The 18880-nt window shown below is 42.5% G+C and overlaps 1 protein-coding gene across 3 annotated transcripts in view; it reads left to right on the top strand.

Annotated features, from left to right (window-relative positions):
* The first annotated feature begins 232 nt into the window (after positions 1-232).
* DENND1B (DENN domain containing 1B) overlaps positions 233-18880 on the top strand; it is a 181792-nt gene continuing 163144 nt past the window's right edge. For 2 of the 3 annotated variants that reach the window (XM_083620293.1, XM_083620294.1), the window contains exons 1-3: positions 233-301; positions 379-1210; positions 6496-6560. In XM_083620293.1, the coding sequence (XP_083476419.1) occupies positions 1194-1210; positions 6496-6560 (82 nt within the window). In that variant the 5' untranslated portion in view covers positions 233-301; positions 379-1193. The remainder of the gene's footprint in view (positions 302-378; positions 1211-6495; positions 6561-18880) is intronic. The other variant, XM_083620292.1, reaches the window with a different exon arrangement.

The raw sequence follows: 18880 nt of genomic DNA, 5'->3' as shown, positions 1-18880 counted from the left end.
ACGTCAGCTGCGCCTGTTAAATGTATTTCATCAAAGTAGCTGTGAAAAGCACAGGAGCCCTGCCAGGGGTTAGAAATATGGCAACTTGTCTAAGAAGAAAGGGAGAGGTGGACAGAGGGAAGAGGCTTTCTAACTTGCTGGATATCTGAATGGCAAACAATTTTTATTTTTTGGGGGGCCACCAGGATCATAGTCCAACTCCCTGCCACGCAGGAATCTTTCACCAATCTTTCGCTCACTACCCTGGGACTGAGTTAACCAACAAGAAATACTGGGGAGAATCTGCAGCCACGAACAATATGTTCTTAGCACACACTTCCTATTTATTGTGTGTGTATATTTTAAAAATTCACACCCAGCCCTCCCCGCCAGCTTCAGACTGGGTGGCTCCCACGGGGACAGGTGGAGAGAGCCTCTTCCACCCTTCGAGAGGGAAATTATCAGGCCCAGGGAAACAAGGCCGGGCGCAAGCAGCGATTCGAACCCAGATCTCGCGCGCCGTGGACTGTGTCCCTTGACGTGGACGGTTGCCAAGTTCCCTCCAACTCCCTCCAAAAAAAGGGGCTGTTCAGCAGAGTCGGCGGCGAGTCCTCCGGCTCCTGCGCTATAAAAGTGCAACTTTCTGGTTCCCGCGGGCCGGGCAGCCGGTGGCCCAAAAAGGCCCGCAGGAGCGCGCGCGCCCCGCATCAGTTGGCAACCTCCCTCAGTCGCTGCACTACTACTACTACTATTACTACTACGGCGAGAAGCGGCGGCTCCTTCGGCTTCTCCTCGCCTCACGCCAGGCCAGGGCAGCCTCAGCCCCGGGAAGCGTCTCTGGTCCGGGCTTCCTGCTTCCCGCCAGGTGCCGGCGAAGCCGCGACAGGAACTGGGAGAGAGACGCCTCTGAGGGGAGAGAGAGGGAGGCGCCGCCGCCGCTGCTGCTCTGGCTGCCGACGAAGCGAGCGAGAGGCCGGCGGCGGCCACCTTCGGCCCGGACGCCCCTGGGAGCCTTGCCCGGCCTCCGCCCCGGGGCCTAGAGCGAGCGAGAGAGCGCCGAGCAGGGAGGAGGGCCGAGGAGACCCTCGCGCCCCTTTTCCCGCCTCCTCCTCCGCCCAGGCCGGGCCGGCGCCCGCCTCGCGTCTCCTCCGCGCCGGGGGTGGTGGTGGTGGTGCTGCCGCCCTCCTCCTCCGAGGCGCCCCCGAGATGCGACCATGGACTGCCGGATCAAGTGAGTGGACGCGGCGGCGGCGGCGGGGAGGGCGAGGCGCCGAGGCCAGGAGGGAGCAGGGAGGGAGGGAGGAGGAAGGGGTCGCTGCTACTGGAGCCACTGCTGAGGGGGCGCCGGGGGAGGCGTCGGCGTGGGGCTAGGCCGCGAAGCCTTCTCCCCTCGCTCGCCCCACACCTCAGCCCCACTGCCAGCAGGAGAGAGAGGCGCCGCGGAGGAAAGACCTTCGCCCTCTCCCCCGTCTCCGCAGGTCAGGGTCAGCAGCCACCCGCGCAAGCTCCCTTACCTGGATGGCGCAAAGACCACCTGCACGCCCCCCATCTCCCCCCCCATCCCGTCTTATTTATTTGCAACGATATACCTGCCATCAAGGAGCTCAAGGTGGTGCACCTGGTTCTGCACCCCCCCACCTACAGCTCATCCTCACAACGACCCTGCGAGGCAGGTTAGAGGCTAAGTAAGAGATGCTGAGGGACGCGGGTGGCGCTGTGGGTTAAACCACAGAACCTAGGGCTTGCCGATCAGAAGGTCTGCGGTTCGAATCCCCGCAACGGGGTGAGCTCCCGTTGTGCCAACCTAGCAGTTCGAAAGCACGTCAGAAGTGCAAGTAGATAAATAGGTACCGCTCCGGCGGGAAGGTAAACGGCGTTTCCGTGCACTGCTCTGGTTCGCCAGAAGCGGCTTAGTCATGCTGGCCACATGACCCGAAAGCTGTACGCCGGCTCCCTCGGCCAATAAAGCGAGATGAGCGCTGCCACCCCAGAGTCGGTCACGACTGGACCTAATGGTCAGGGGTCCCTTTACCTTTACAAGATGGTGACTGGCCCAAGGTCATCCAAATGAGCTGCTGAGTTGGGGAGATTCGAACCCTGATCCCCACCTCCCCCCAGCACTCTGGCCATTTCAGCAGGCTTGGGAGTGTCCCACCCTTCAGCTGTAGATCTCGGGGCTGTAGATCTCAGCTGTAGATTTGCAGCATGAAAAAGCAAGGTAAAAATACAAAGTACCTAATAAAAAACAAGAACAAAACAAACCAATAACCCCAATATTATTCTTCCTTTTATGTATGTATAAACACTTCACAAACATCATAGGTAACTGAAGATTTCCACTGTCCTTTACACATCTGACAGCTTTAACTTAATTAAAAATGTCTCCTCCTCCTCCTGGGTCCTTTTAAACAGCAGCTTGACCTCTGCACAGTTCACCAGTTGACAGTGCTGTGAAAAGCTTCTCCCCGTGACTTTCAGGAACTAAGCAGCTGCTAAAGGTACAAGAGCAGGCTAGGGTGGAGGATGTTTTGAAGTTGGCAACTCTACTGCCAGCCGGCATGGGGAACCCCTCCCTCAGCATCTCCAGTGCACATTTTCAGCCTCCTTATGAACATCTGGCACTCAGACTCCTATACCTTACTGGAGGAGTCCTCCTCCTCTCTTCTATCTTCCTCCCTGACTGTCAGCCACATATTTGACAGGAACTGGGTGCTGCTTTAATTTCTGCGAAGATCATCATGCCTTTCCCTGAAGCCTGCACGTGGTTGGCTGACTATGCATGGCATGTCATGGGAACCCTGCAGCCTGTCAAAACACTCATACTAGAGTCTATGAAATAGTGGTTTGGCATTGGGGGGCCCTGCAGTGGTATGGGGACCCCTCCCCAGTTGCAATAGAGGGCATTTTAGGGTTGTGGGGTATTAGTTTGGTAAATAAATTGCGGTGACTAGTCAAGATGTGAACAGAAGATGCCAAAAAATTCCTAAATCGGTCTTTGTTTACTGTTTTGACATTGAATTGTAAGCCAATATACATTTTGACTGCATTAGCCAATTCTAAAGCAGATATATTTGCAAAGTGAATGATTGGGCTTTCCCCTCTTATTTGCAGTTAAAGCCTTGACCCTGTGAGACTTGCTGAACTTTAGGTTCCGAGTAGTTTTAAAGTGATAAGAAGTTTAACCTCCACTCTAACAAAGTGACAGTAATCTATTTATGATGAACCGTTTGGAATAGACCTGAAAGCCTGTCTGACATTTATTGCTCTGGGTTGACACTTTAAAATACGGTGTGAAGGACAAATAAACTTGAAAGGCCTTCTTGTGGAAGCAAATTTGTAGATATGCACAGCAGGAAGCACAAAAATTTACTACTATCATTTCAGAGACTGAATTGATGAGATGCTTATCTAGTTCCTGAGACAAGAAGTTGTGGTTACAGTTAGAGGGCCTGTTATGATAAAAAGTTTCTTATTTAGTCATTGTGGGTACCTCTGCTGTTAGAAGCAGACTGAACTGCCCAAATTTTATTGCAGCTGTTTTAGGAGGGATCCAAATTGGACACTCAAGTAAGGCTACATTCCTATGCACACTTACCTGGGAGCAAGCTCCATTGAACGCATCGGGACTTATTTCTGAGTAAACATGCAGAGGATTGTATGGCAAATCATATTTTGTATGTGGATAGGCATGATAGTATTAATTCCCCACCCCAAATTGAAGTTGGGTATGTGTGTGTTGGAATTTTCAGGGGATTAAGGACTAAGAAGGTGGGCGCTTTTACCTTCTGTGAATTTTGGTTCAGGATGTACAGTACAATATTGTAGTAAAAAGAAGAAAAGGAAGTGTGTGATAGAAATGGCTCACAGTCACAACCATATTGTTCAATTTAGCTTGCATTTTACATCACACAAATTAAAATGATCTCTATGCATCCTTTTGGGTGTCTTGTCCCACTCTCCATTTGACCTTGAGTGCAGCATGTACATCTTCAGTTGCTTCTACTACATCTGCTTTGACTTACGTACTTACTATTCAGTCACATGATCAAGAGAAGATGACTTCTGACTCTGTATTTACCTGTTTTGTTCATCAGGGGCTACAAGGGCATGGTAACATATGCTATTTGAGAATCTATTATTACTTTTTTTAAAATATCTTTTTATTTCTGACAATTTAAATTACAAATACAGAAAGAACATAAACATTAAAACAAAATTAGTACCTTCTTCAATATGAGCTTTTAGTTTGCTCATAGCTCCTCAGGTGTCATTCTGACATTTTTACCATTATCACTTAGAACCTAGCAAAATTATATCATAATTGGTATGTGTGTTAATATTTCAATTTCAGTTCAAATTTTCAGCTGATACCTGATTACCCCCCAAAATTAATTACAAAAAACAAAACAGAGAAAAGGAAAAAACCCCCAAAGGGTTTCAAAGACAAACCCTATTAAAACTATAAAGTTTCAAGGGATACCTCTGCTGTATATATTGGAATCCAATAAGGAAGCAGATCAGCACAAGATTACGTGGCTCAGTTCTTGTTATGATGAATTAAAGAGTTCCTCTGTCTGATCCAAGATGGCAAACAAATCTTACATTTCTCTGTGGGGCCTAACTTTGTTTCTTGTTTGTATTATTATTATTATTATTTTAAAAAAGTGGTTCAAAAAAGGCAGTGGTGAAATGGACAAAATTCTTCCTACCTGAAGAGCGACTCTCCTTCCTTCAGTCTAACCCTTAGGTTCTGGATTCTGGTCTCTTGGTTTAAACAAACATTTTTTCATTACAGATAGGTAGCCGTGTTGGTCTGCCATAGTCAAAACAAAACAAAAATTTTTTTTCCCTTCCAGTAGCACCTTAAAGACCAACTAAGTTAGTTCTTGGTATGAGCTTTCGTGTGCATGCACACTTCTTCAGATAACACACTTCTTCAGATTTCTTCATTAGTGAAGCTGCAGTGTAACTCTCTTTTGTTCTCTTACATTGGTTATTTTGGGTGCTGGTTTTCTGCTAATCCCCCCTCCAATGCACAACCCTCTAGTGACTTTTATTCCTCTTGTAACTTCAGAGGAAACTTCTTTTTCTCTCTTCATCTACATGCTGTTCCTGTTTCTGAAATAATTACTGCTTGCTTGTATACTGGTTTCTCTGTTGTTATTAGTCGTGCTGAGCCCAGCATTCTTCTTGAAGAGGTTACGTGCATATGAAGTAAACTGCATTTGATAAGCACTTTTTAGCCAATAATCTCTGAAGTAATCATTTAGAATCCTGGCATTATCCCAAGTTTGCAAATAGCACATAGTTAATTCCCGGACCAATAAACTGGTTTGTCTTACTAGGATTGTTAAGTGAACACCAGACTGGCCCAAGGTCATGCAGTGAGACTGGGTTCATGGCTGAGTGAGGATTTAAACCCAGCTCTGTCTGCTTGGTACATTACACCGACTCCCAAAACATTTACATGACATTAGAAGGAAATACTGGTACTGTCATAAGAACTTGGGACGGAGTTTGCATGGGAAGCAATCGCTCCATGCTATTTTTTCAGAGCCATATTCACAACATGAAACCAACTCTGAAGCCGTTTAATCCTGAATGCTTTATTTATTTATACGGTTTCATTTATTTATAGCCCACCCTTCCACACATGGCCCCAGGGTGGGCTACATAAAATATCACCATTTCAAAACAATATGCAATTAATGAAAGTTTAAAACCACAAAACTAAACCAAGTTACAAGAGCAGCAAAATAGCAGTGCAACAATGTAACGGGAGGGAAACCATCCACTCATCTAAAAAAACCTGATGGCCCTTGTGTGGGAGAATGGTCCACAATCTGATGGCTTTAAATAGGGAGTGGTTTTCAGCCGCTGAGCTCTCAGTTCTTTTTTCAAAAACAAGACATTCTTTGACTTTAAAAGTTTGATTTTTATTTCAGTGTTTTAATATGAGCTGGCTGATATTACAGTTCCTTACAGGACTGTAAGGAAGCATGCCAACAAGTTAGATAGATAACACATTTTTGTATACGTTGCCCCCCTGAAATAAGTAATCTCATTTTTGTAGTTGGTTTTTTTTGCTCACTATTGGGGAGAAAAGTAATCATTTTTCTCAGAACATAAAAGCAAATGTTACTTCTGATTTGTGACAGGGTATCTGAGTCATTGCATTTGTCAGCTTCCATGTGGATTCACATGACTATTTTTTCCCCACATTGAGCCATGTCCCATCATCCAGTGGTCAGATCCACGTGGAAACAGATTGTGTATTGAACACCACCTGTCCTGCAAGATTGAAAATTGTTTGTTGGACATGAATCTTGATGCAATTATGTGTGTATCTCATCATGGATTGATAGAGAGGAATATCTTTGTGATATGAGGAGAACAATTTAAAGTCAACATGCAGTTGAATGTTAACCAAGCGCAGCGATAATACCCTTGTAATCAGATAGTTTGCATTCTTGTGATGCATGTATAACTAATTAAATGTTTTGTTTTTACTTCCAGGGAAAATCCAGAGAGTACTTTTGATTTGGTGCTACAGGTAAAATGCCAGGCTTCTGAAAATGAAGGTAATGTACTTTAGCCATTTGTATTCATCCATATAAATTAAAGGTGCAAAATATATGTTCAGGTTGTTTATTTCACATATCTTTTTAAATGTAGGCAATATATCGAAAGACATATGCTTAATTATTGCTTAAATTGGTTTTTTTATGACACTAGATTTTCAATAATAGGAAAATTAATTACAGCTTACTATGTTACGTGTGTTTTATTTACCCCTATTATTGTTAGTTGCGACAAATATAATATTTAATTGGAGACATGCAGCTTACTTTAAGTTCATGCTTTAGCTTTTCTGACCTTTTTCAATTTGCACATTCTAATGAATTTAATAAGTTGTGTTTAGCAGTATGTATAATTAGAATGTTTTAAGCAGGTGATTTTCTCTTTGGCTATGCCCCTGTAAGTAGCCATGCTATTTCAGGACTGTACCATTTAAGGATCTAGGTAGGGAGCCATGTCTTAGTTTCTGGCATGCAGCATCATATAATTTGCTTGTGGAGAGTTAGCGTGTATGGGAGAGGCTGCTGGCTAGTGCTAATTTTCTACTTGGAGGGAATTTTTCTTGAATGAAAGTCGTCACATGTGCTGTCTTCCCTGCATCTTGAAATGGTACCATCCTGAGAGTGCTGTGTCATGTGATTTTTCTTTCCTAACTGTGTAGATCAGTTCTTTTTATTTGTTTGGTTCTTTCATTAGGCTTGCGGCACTGGGATGGCCTATTCCTTCCTTATTACTGACACCTCTGCAACTTGGGTTGTGAACAAACCTGTTAGGACTAAATTACTTGAGGCAGCAGATACTAGACTTTTTAGATAATACAAACATGAGAAAAATATACACAATATCTTGTTTCTAGCATGTCTGTGACAAATAAAATGAGGTGAAATGAAGATGCATGTTTCAAAAAGGAAAAAGCATCTCTTCTACTGTTGACTGTTGGTGGCTACCTCTGGTCCACTCTGTATGAAAGGTACAGGAATAACATGCTTAAACAACCTCTTCAGAAATATGCTTTGTGGTTTATGTGACCACAAACTTTGAAATTTTTTCTAGTGTTGTGGGAAGAAAATCAGTATGCCAAAGCAGAAGTGTTTTTGTGCCTTTATGCGGAGCTTTTGAAATGGTATGATCAGCACTGAGGTCTCTAGTCATTGAGCAATAGCAATGATCAGTTGTTGACAATACTGCCATATAAGACATTGCCAAGATTTGTCATTTCCAACATTTGTTGTTTGCAATATTATGGGCTGCTTCTATACCGAATGTCAGCTGGTTTGTTTCACCAAGGTATTGTTGCCCTGTGGGTTGTTTTGTCTTTGGATTGCATCATTGTTCAGGTTTGTTGTTGTTGTTTAGTCGTTTAGTCGTTTAGTCGTGTCCGACTCTTCGTGACCCCATGGACCAGAGCACGCCAGGCACTTCTGTCTTCCACTGCCTCCCGCAGTTTGGTCAGACTCATGTTTGTAGCTTCAAAGACACTATCCAACCATCTCGTCCTCTGTCGTCCCCTTCTCCTTGTGCCCTCTATCTTTCCCAACATCAGGGTCTTTTCCAGGGAGTCTTCTCTTCTCATGAGGTGGCCAAAGTATTGGAGCCTCAGCTTCACGATCTGTCCTTCCAGTGAGCACTCAGGGCTAATTTCCTTAAGAATGGATAGGTTTGATCTTCTTGCAGTCCACGGGACTCTCAAGAGTCTCCTCCGGCACCATAATTCAAAAGCATCAATTCTTCGACGATCAGCCTTCTTTATGGTCCAGCTCTCACTTCCATACATCACTACTGGGAAAACCATAGCTTTTACTATACGGACCTTTGTTGGCAAGGTGATGTCTCTTTGTTCAGGTTACCATAGGCTAAACTTATTTATGTCATCGACTTGTCCCATTCCCTGATCTGCTGTGTGCAACACCATTTCATGGTTCCTGTTGGGTTGCATGTCTTTCCAACACTGCATTTTGCTTTCCTTCTTTACATGTGTTTCTGTTTCCTTACTTAAAGTTCACTCTTTGGTCCTCTATTCAGTTTCTCCTATACTTGACTCCTGATTCTATTCTCATTCTTGGTTAAAACAAACAATTTTCTGATCATGAGACTTTTTTGTGTGCAGTCCAGTACTTTGTACTTCTCATATTAGATCTCTTATAAAGCATCTAGGCATGTCTCAGCTTTTCTTTGTTTTTGTGTAGTCACTTTTTCTGATAATTCAGTTCTTCTTTTCTAGAATAATCACACTTGGCACTATGTGTATTTTATTTTTGTCCTTCATGCTTCTTGGATGAATGGGGCTGCTCTTGAAAACAGTCTGGAAACTTCAGTTGATCCAAAATGCTGCAATAGGATTATTAACAGGCACTTTGCTTGGACTGTATCATGCAAGAGTTGCTATGCTTTTGCTGGCTGGTTGGCCTGTCATCTGTGTGTGTGGCTTTTGTGGCGAACTCCATGTGCATATGTGTGTAAAACTGCTGGACTCCGCTGGATCCAGAATATATTGTTTGAGTTGGCAACCCCATATTATTCTGTTGGTTGCCAGTTAATTTCTAAGCGAAATTCAAAGGGCCAGAGCTGACCTTTTAGATTCCTCAATGGCTTGGGCCTTTATAAAAGGCCTTCTATATAAACTCCTACCACACTGGGCTGGTTTGACTGCAGTGCTAAGCAATAGTTTAGTGTTAATGGAATGAGTCTGAATGAACTGTGCGTTTGTTCATTTGCTCCTCTGATATGGCCATGAAGAGCAGATTGAAAGCTTCTGCTTCTGCTTTTAAACTAATCAGAGTTCCCTGTTAGCCTGAACTTGTGAAACTCTGATTACTTCAAACTCTTGTTAGTGAACAAGCCACAATAGATCCTGACCTGTTTGAGTTAACCACAGTGTAAATTAACCACAGTTCTTTTGGCTTTGGAAGAAATAGTGAAATTGCATTTCGTCAAAAATGGAAGCAAAAGCTTTAGTTCTTCTGGTGTCCACACTAGAAGGGTGAGTGTGTAAGCCAGAGGGTTCTGCAGATGTAGTCACATAGCTTTTAAGCATTATGCACCATTGAGACCATTTAAGTGGTTGCCAGGTACATTTTTTTTCTGAGTTTACAATGACATTCTCTAGGAGTGGGGTTTCTTTGGTAGCTGTTTTGTGTGATACACTTCTTCACAAAGACTGCAGGTTGACCTCCATAAAGGTTGTTGGGAAGGACACCCAAGGCCTGTTTTGGCAGGGTAAAATTATTACGTTTGGTTTTTATTCAGTCCTGTCGTTTATCGTTTTAGTGACTTTCATTGGGATAGATCCAAAGTTTACCTTCCTCTGATGGAATAAGGAAACCATTGGATCAAACTCATTCTGGTTTTGGGACTAATAGTTTGGACTTCTTGATAATTTATTGTTGCAAGCTTTCTTTCAGGGCACTATGACTGGAAAGTGGGCTGTAACTGGGTGGGGAGGGGAAGGTGGAAAATATTCTTGAGCCAAGCCTTCTCAAGAGCGATATCCTTGTCTGTTTTCTTTGAATTTCATACCTGCCTTAGCTTCTGATCTGGTTACCATTTCTTTAATTTTTTTGTTAAGGTTTAACTTCCCTCACATGCTCCTGCAGCTGCCACCTTAGTTATGATTTGGGTCAGAGAGATGGATGCTTTTAGATGTCTCTTTTGTATGTGTTCCTCTGCCTTCCCCTTTTCATTTTGCCCTTTGTGTCTAGGTTGCTCTTTCATATGGTGAGAGTTGGGTAGTTACACTCTGCACTTTGGAAATAATCACTGTATGAGTTAGATTTTCATACCAGCCTTCCAGGCCACATCCTAGTCAATGTATTTTTAAATGAGAGGATTTGCTGGCAATAACAAGTAAACACTTTTTGAAAAGTCTTAATTATTTTCTTACAGGTGTAAGGTTCCACCCTGTATTACTTATTATCACTTCTGTCTGTGTTATATTTAATTTAGTTTGGTCTCAGGGCAGAGTCCTATCATAGTCTGTCAATTGTTGGTAGCATAGTATAATGAGGACACAGCATTATACTGGGAATACTATGAATTCATCTGACTGTTAAGGCACAGTATGTGTAAATAATATTTTCAGCTTTGCAAGAGATTAGTTTGGTCATTTTTCTATCTTGAATTCACAAATTCAGCACATGCTTATTTCCTAAATAGGACCCTTTCAAGGTCAATATCACAGAATTGTAGGATTTGAAGGAGCTTAATGATAATCTGGGGCCATAGAGGAAAATTCACTTCCAAATAATTTTGATCTTCATCTTGTGTCCCAGGGCTTCAGCTGCATCCATTTTACTACCATTCCCTCCCATCTTTGGATTTAATTCTGAATCAAATAAATTTTTAAAAGTACCTGGTCTTTTTCAAATGACAAGTAAAACAGTGCCCTGCCTAGGGCTTTATCCATATGATAGAGTCATTTATTAAACTTTATTCCAGGATCACAGGAAACAACTCTTAAAAATGTAGTCCCAGTGCCCACATATCAATGGTGGGTAGGGTCAGAGGCAAAAGTGGGCAGAGCACCTAAGGTGAATTTTACTTCTGTTCAGTAGGCTGCTTTCTACATGCACTCACAAATTCTTATCTGTGCTCCACCAAGGCAAGGAAGAAGCATGGTCACAGTTCAAGAACACAAAACTGATGGGAGATGTGGCCTGGGAAGAGTCTCAAGGGCTAGACAGACAGGCCTGGAGGGTTGCATTTGGCCCCCAGGACTGATGTTCCACATCCCTCCACTAACAGGGTCCCTAATGTTGTATAGGAAGGCATAGCTATGTACATTTGGTGAAGGTGGGGGACTTTCTGTTTGAGGTTGTGTGTTTAAAACCATAACTCTTTTATTTCCCCCCACGTTCTAAACATTTCCCCCTACTCTGTCTTGATACTGATAACAGTCCTTCCTCTGACTAGCATTTTCTACCTTCAACTTAAATTAATAAATTTAACATAAAATGTAGTGAATTATACAGTTACTTGGTCTGTTGCAGGTCTAGCCTTAAATAGATTTTCATGCTAGGATAATCTTTTGAATATGTCATACTTAGAAATGAGACCCATTCACCCTCTGTGCCTGCACCCTTTTCTTCTTTATGAAAGAGATTTGTATTTTAAATGGGCTTTCTTCTTTGCATCCCATCTGCTCACTGTGCTTGATCTTGCTGTGAAGTTGGGGTTGAGTTTATGACATCACAGTCATAAGTGTTGCTGTAGAAATATCAGAAGCAGAAAATTATGGTCTCCCTGCAAAGACTGAGCAGCAGGAAAGACTGGGTTAGGAGGCAAAAAGACCTTAATATGACCTATAAAATTATCGGATTTTTGTTGAAAAATGTCCACTGGTGGAAATTTTCTAAATCTTTCTGTATTTCTTAAAACCCCTTTTGCTGAAGTATTTTTTTTTTAATAGTGTAATGCTGGCTTGTTATCTTGTAATTGATACGTATCTTCTGATAGGAGTCAGTTTATTCACATTAACACTTCTCTAGTTTGCAGTTGATGGAAAGGTTGTGTCGTGTTACTTCTTATATGTAATATTTGGGCATCAATGACAATTTCTCCCCATCATTCTCCCTCCTACCTCTGATTACTGTTGCCTTACCTCATCCAAAACCTTGCTTTGTGACTTCCTTCTCCCCCTGCCCGGCTGTCTGGTATGAGGCAGGTGTTCACATATGATAGGGCCTTTTTAGTAACTGAATCTGGGGTTTGGAACTCCAGTTCCCAGGAAGCCTGTTTAGCTTTGTTGCTCCTTGGTTTTTTGGCATATTGTGATTATGCTGTTATTTCGGGGGGGGGGGAGCTTTGGTGATTAAGCCAAGCTTGACTTGATGCTGAAAAATAAAATATATTTTCTGAGCTTCCTAGGAACTTTTGTATTAGCCTTTTAATATTATAAGCTGCCTTGGATCTTGAAGTGAGATAAAATAGACTAGAAGCATTCCTCAAAAAAGAAAACACGCGACTCTTCAAGCCAATTGCAGCTCACCAACTGTGTGTTGTAGGTGGCCACTTGCTTGACATGCCATCCCCACTCTCCTTTCAGAGAACTTTTCATTTTCAGTTGGTGGGCTGTTGTATGTGGCTGCTGAGGTTGGTAGAAACAGGTTGAAAAATATATTTGAGCAGACAACACTACATTTAAAAAAATATATATTGTAAAATCATGTGGAGGCCTTAAAAAAGCAGAAATCCTAGTGTGTTATCACTAATATTATTAAGATTTATCAGTTTCACATTGACAGCTTCTTCCACTTTTGTTGTGTGATTGAGGAAGAAAGATGCCTGTCTATGTAACAAAATGACACTAGTCTTTGCTGGACCAGAAAGGAACCTGGTGCCTTCTGTTTAAGCCCACAGTGGGCACCACTTTTGGGTGGAGAGCAACTTCCTTGATGGTTTGGTTGCTAACCAAAACATTTGTTTCTTTCTAAGTGAGGTTTTCCAGCTCATATTGCAATTCAGTCTAATATTAGGAACATAGGAAGCTGTCTTATACAGAGTCAGACCATTTGTCCATCTAGCTCAGGATTTGCCAAACTTGGATCTCCAGCTGGTTTTTGACTACAACTCCCATCATCCCTAGCTGTCAGGAATGATGGGAATTGTAGTCCAAAAACAGTTGGAGACCCACATTTGGGAAACCCTGATCTAACACATTATTATCTACTCTCCATGGTCTCAGGCTTTTCTACCCCTGCCTGGAGATGGTGGGTATTGAACATTGGATCTTTTGCACATCAAGCATATGCTCTGTCACGGAGCTACAACCCTTCCCCAGAACTGGAAATATTGCTGGACCAAAATAACTTTGCAAGGCATACTACTGGTTACATTTCAATTTGTGTTGAGTCTTCACAGACATCCTGGCCAAAGCATTTCAGGCCACACCTGCAGGATGCTGCTGATAACTGCTTGCAAGTTGACAGCCCTTGGCTTTGTGGCTAGTGCAGGTGAACATACAAAGGCATCAAGCAGATAGTTCTGCCCTATATATCTTGCTGAAAAAAGTATGTGGTGTCCAAGAACAAGTAAAAGGAGACAAGTACTTGGCAATTACTGCTGAACAACTGCTGGCTTCTTGTTAAGCTCAAGCTTTTGATTCAAACATGTCTGAACCTTCATTTGAACTTTACTATTATTTAGTGGACTGTACATTGTAAGGGATGAATGGATGCGTTCAAAGCAAAATTCAGTGGAAACCTAGTCATATATGTGTGCTTCAGCACCAGGGACCCAGGTTCCAGGAGTGTGCATTGCCATGGCACAAGTATAGTCTTGAGTCTGGCAAATGGGGAAGACTGTTTGACTCTGTTCCACTGTGCAGTGCTTCAGAAGGCAGGATGTTAGCCAAGCCCTGCTGCAAGGAACGGCTTCCTGCCCAACAGCTGTTGAGTGGAGTAGTGCAGCATTAGGGAGAACTCATAAAGTCCTTTTAAAACATTTTAAAACTTTACTTCTGGACCTTTACCTTGAACCTTCTTCATTTGGTGGCTATAGAAGGGATTCTACTCAGGGGAGTCCCTCTGCCTCAAAGCACCACAAGCCCAGAGAGGCTGGGAAAGCCACACAGGGAAGACCTGCTGGAAAGCAGCTTTTCTGCCTCTCACCTCTGAGCGCAGTAGCACAGCAGCAGCAGGGGCCCCACACACCTTTTTCAAGCCAGCAAGCACCAGAGTCCTGCTCCTTCATAATCTATAGGGAAAATTCTCTTTGGGCTCCAGGGAGGGTCTCCTCAAGAGCCACGAGGACTTTCCAGTATTGTGATGCTGAAGTTTGCAAGCAGAGGGGAAGACTGAGAAAGGCTTTATGGTGGCTTAAAAAGTATCCAGGATTCAGGAACGGAAGTCACATTTGGGTTTGTGCTGCCAAGTTGTGTCAAACAGAGATAGGCAGTGAGCAGTCGATAGGTCACAGTTTGCAATCTGCAGCTCTTTGTTGAAATACTGGGAATTGTGCTCCTGTTTGGAGGGTGTTTTATTAGCAGGAATAACGACTGTGTTAATCAGTTACCCTTCTAACTTCTTAAGATGTAGAGGCCTCTGTAATCAATTATATATCTGAAAATGAATTCTTAGGCATCCAGACCTGAAAGTGAGGGAGATGTGTGTCAAGTGATTTGCATGTTGTTGTGTGAGGGCCAGCTGGGATGGTACAGTGGTACCTCAGGTTACATATGCTTCAGGTTACAGACTCCGCTAACCCAGAAATAGTACCTCAGGTTAAGAACTTTACTTCAGGATGAGAACAGAATCCGGAGGCACGGTGGCAGTAGGAGGCCCCATTAGCTAAAGTGGTGCTTCAGGTTAAGAACAGTTTCAGGTTAAGTACGGACCTCCGGAACGAATTAAGTACTGAGGTACCACTGTACCTCAGAGGTACCACTGTATTGATTGCTAATTTCATTTAATAGGCTTGAAGAGTGTAATTTAGTAACTTTGGTGGGCTACTTTTGAAAAATCATCTTATGCTCTTAGAATTTTCCATTAAGTCTCAGAACAATAGTGTTAGCATGTTATTTTCCCTAAATGGTAACATTATGTTTCAAGTAGAATTTAGGTTGTTTGCATGCTGATACCTGGATGTACATTGTGGTTGTATGTTAATCTGTTCATTAGATAACCTTTTGATTGTAGGGGTAGTCAACTAAGTTTTACTCAGAGTAGACCTATTGAAAATAATAGCCCTAACTTGGTCATGTTCATTAATTTCAGTGAGTCTATTCAAACATAGTTGAACACCACCCTATATCTGTAGTGTTGGCAACTTAATGCTAAATTAGGGATTGTTTACTGTATATTGATTTGGTTCTCAGAATAGAAATGACGGGGGGATGGTATAAATAATGAAGGAAATTTGATTATCCCCTTTGTGTTTTAAATTTAGGTGTACATCTTTGTTCTCCTTTGAGCAAACAGGAAGTTGTATGTGATCATCTCAACCACGTTTGCCTTAAATAGACAAATAATGCCACAGTGTGCTAAAGGCTCACTGAAACCACATTTCAGTTACAGAAGCTGATGTTTTAAATTTGTACATCTGATTCTGGACAATAACACCAGCTGTTAAAAGGAGATAACCTTATTTATTTAAATAATTTATAAACTGCCCACCACTCAAGAATATTAAAATACAAAATTAGACCAATCAAAGTATGTTAATTCACTTTGAAAAACCAGCATGAACATTGTCAAATTATGCTACCATGTAAAAGCCTGGTTGAATAAAAAAGCCTGAAGGAGATGCCTAAAATAACAAATTGTTGATTTGATTACAAGTTCCAGGGAGGAGTGCATTGCAAAGTGTGGGTACCACACTAAAAATTCTGGGCCTAGTACTTGTTAAAATAACTTTTTGGGTATGTAGCAGAAGAGTTCAAGCAGGGTTCCATGAAGAGGTGAACTTCCATGCAAACAGGTTCTAGGCCGCTTAGGGCTTTGTATATCAGCAGTAAAAACCTCAAACTCTTTCCAGTAGGTAATTGGCAGTCAGTGAAGATTATTTTATGTACTGTTACATACTGGTGGTAGGTTGCTCCTAACAGCAGCTTAGCCACAGCATTCTGCACCAGCTGCAGCTTCTAGACCGGCCTTAATGGCAACCCCACATAGAGCACAGTGGTACCTCGGGTTACGAACTTAATTTGTTCTGGAGGTTTGTTCTTAACCTGAAACATTTCTTAACCTGAGGTACCACTTTCACTAATGGGGCCTCCCGCTGCCGCCGTGCGTTTTCTGTTCTCATCCTGGGGCAAAGTTTGCAAGCCGAGGTACCACTTCCGGGTTAGTGGAGTTTGTAACCCGAAGTGTTTGTAACCTGAAGCGTTTGTAGCCCAAGGTACCACTGTAATTCAACCTCGAGGTTACCAATGCATGGATCACCGTGGCCAAACTGTTGCTATCCAAGAATTATTATAGTTGCCAATACTGATAGAAGGTGCTCCAAGACACTGAGGCTATTTGGACTAGTGACAAAGATGAATCCAGGAATATCCCCAACCAACACATGATCCTGTGTGTGTGTGTGTGTCTATGTGTGTGTGTTTCTCCCCAACCCTGTTTAGAACAGGCAATCAACTTATCTACCAGACCTAGGAACCACTCACCCACAGGGCCTCCATCTTGCCAGAATTCAGATTCAATCTACTGGCCCTCATCCAGTCCACCACTGCATATCGGGACTGGTTTAAGACTTACACAACCTTTATGACTGACACACATACATACAGATGCAAAATATGTACACACAAGGCAACAGCCTACAAATTTGTTTTCAGACGGCAACCCCCTTCCTTTTTCCCAAGCTGTATAATCAGAAAAAAGTTTTGAAGTATCAATTTATTTTTGACAAGTAGAATACCACCCCTTCCAGTAATTCTGAAATAAGGTAGAAAGAGGGATAAAAGCCAGAAAAAAATAGGTGGAAATGAAGGAACAAACTCTGATGGGATGAAAGAATGAGACAGTTTTTGGAGGCTCCCAGAGCCACATAAAATGAGGTTGGGGGCTACATGCAGACTACCTGCGCTCTGTCCAGCCATCACACTCTCAGTTTCTGGGTCAAGCATTCTCAAACTTTGTTACTAAAGTGACAATTGCAACAATTAGTGGCCTGATTCTGATCATTTATTCATTCTCACCATGATCCTGTGAGATGCATATTAGACTGAATGATAGTGAGTAGCCCAAGGTAACCCAAATTATCTTCCTGGCTGAGTAAGGATTTTTTTTTTTAATGCAAAAGTAAGTCCTGCTGATATCAAAAGACTCCCTTGCATACAAAGATGTGGTCCAAAGTGCTATTTTAGGTGCATCCAAGGGCATAGCCTTGCCTAGGGTTGTTTTTTTTATTACTTTGAACAGCAAGCCACCATGTCATATCACAAACTGCCTTTGAACTCTCAGCTTCAAAAGTGGCTTGTGAATTGGCATTGTTTACAAGTTCAAAACCCCGTTGGGCACACAAAGCTAGTTGTATGGTTCTTTGGGTCCTGGCTTTGTTCTTCTGGATACAGGAGCTGGACAAACCATTCATCTAGCTGAAGATCTATAGTTTTTTGCACAAACATGAAAAGCTCCTGTAATACCGCTCTCACAAACCTCTTTGCATGTGGTTTGCTGTGGTTTTAAATATGTCTCTTGGGACAATTGTGGCCTAAATGTGCCTTTAAGAAGAGAGGTGTTTTCTGAGCTGTTTTGGGTGGGATATAGTTTCTTGACATTTTTTCCTCTTCTCTTTCTGTTCCCATTATCTACTTATGTCTTCACCTTACTACTTAATGATTCTTGGCCCTTTGGGAAAACCCACCTCACACTTTAAGAACATTGATTTTAGCCACAGACGTATTTTCTTTGTAAAAAAATGTGTGTTTTAAATGTCATCTTCTTTTTAAAAGTGTTTTATCACATTACAAGCATGATAAATGACAAAAAGTCAGCCTCTTATAATGTTAGAACACTATAGTATTGTGGTGTAATTTAACAGATTCTTTGTTGAAACTAATTATATCATATTTAGAGGATGTCTTGAACCAGTGTTTTTCAAGAGACATGCTCTCTTCAAATAGCGATTATAATGGGACTTACAAACACAGGAATAGAAAAGATTAGATATTTTATGTTCCTATGGGGGTCTGAAGAGGAGGAGAGTTATTAGGGTCTTCACAGTATAACTTGGAAATTGTGTGCTCAGTGACTATGATTACTACTGTGTAATCTGTCGGTGGGTGGGTGGGTGGGTGAAGGAGAGAGATTGCTACTGTCTTGTTCCCTTATCTCCTGTCTGCAAAGAATTTTCTGCAGCACTCTTCACCACTGCTGGCAAGATATTTGGTATGCATATCGTGGAAGAGATAGAAGAAGCAGGTCAAGGAAACCTTATTATTGTGACCCTCCCCCATTCCTAACCTTTTAGAAGTAGGGAGGGCTGACCCAGTTCTTAAAGACCTGGGAGATGCAGGGTGGAAGGGAGTGTGGGGAGTTTGGTATCACCTTGCCAGTTCGGACCAAAAAATGTAGAGCAGGCTGTCTGATAGGATGTTGATGAAGATGAATTTAGTGTGGTCTGGTATCTGTTTCTGTAGAATTCCTCATGCTAGTGAAAACAGAAAGAAAAGAGGTCAGCTATAAACAACACCCAGAAGGCTTTGTAAACCTTGATTCCCAAATGTTACAAGTTTGGATTGTTCTCTTTTGCACACATCATTTCTGCAGAAAGCAGCAGCCCAGTCAGTGTGCTATTGCTGATTTTATTTCAGGCCCAGAAGACTGCTTTGATCCAAACACAGCACTGCCCAACTATAGTGTAGGGAGGAGATTCCAGCTCCTTT

Source organism: Podarcis filfolensis (genome assembly GCF_964270895.1).
Source record: "Podarcis filfolensis genome assembly, chromosome: 6".
In the NCBI taxonomy this organism is placed as follows: Eukaryota; Metazoa; Chordata; class Lepidosauria; order Squamata; family Lacertidae; genus Podarcis; species Podarcis filfolensis.
Note: the sequence above shows the minus strand (reverse complement) of the source record. Positions and strands in the feature narration are given on the sequence as shown.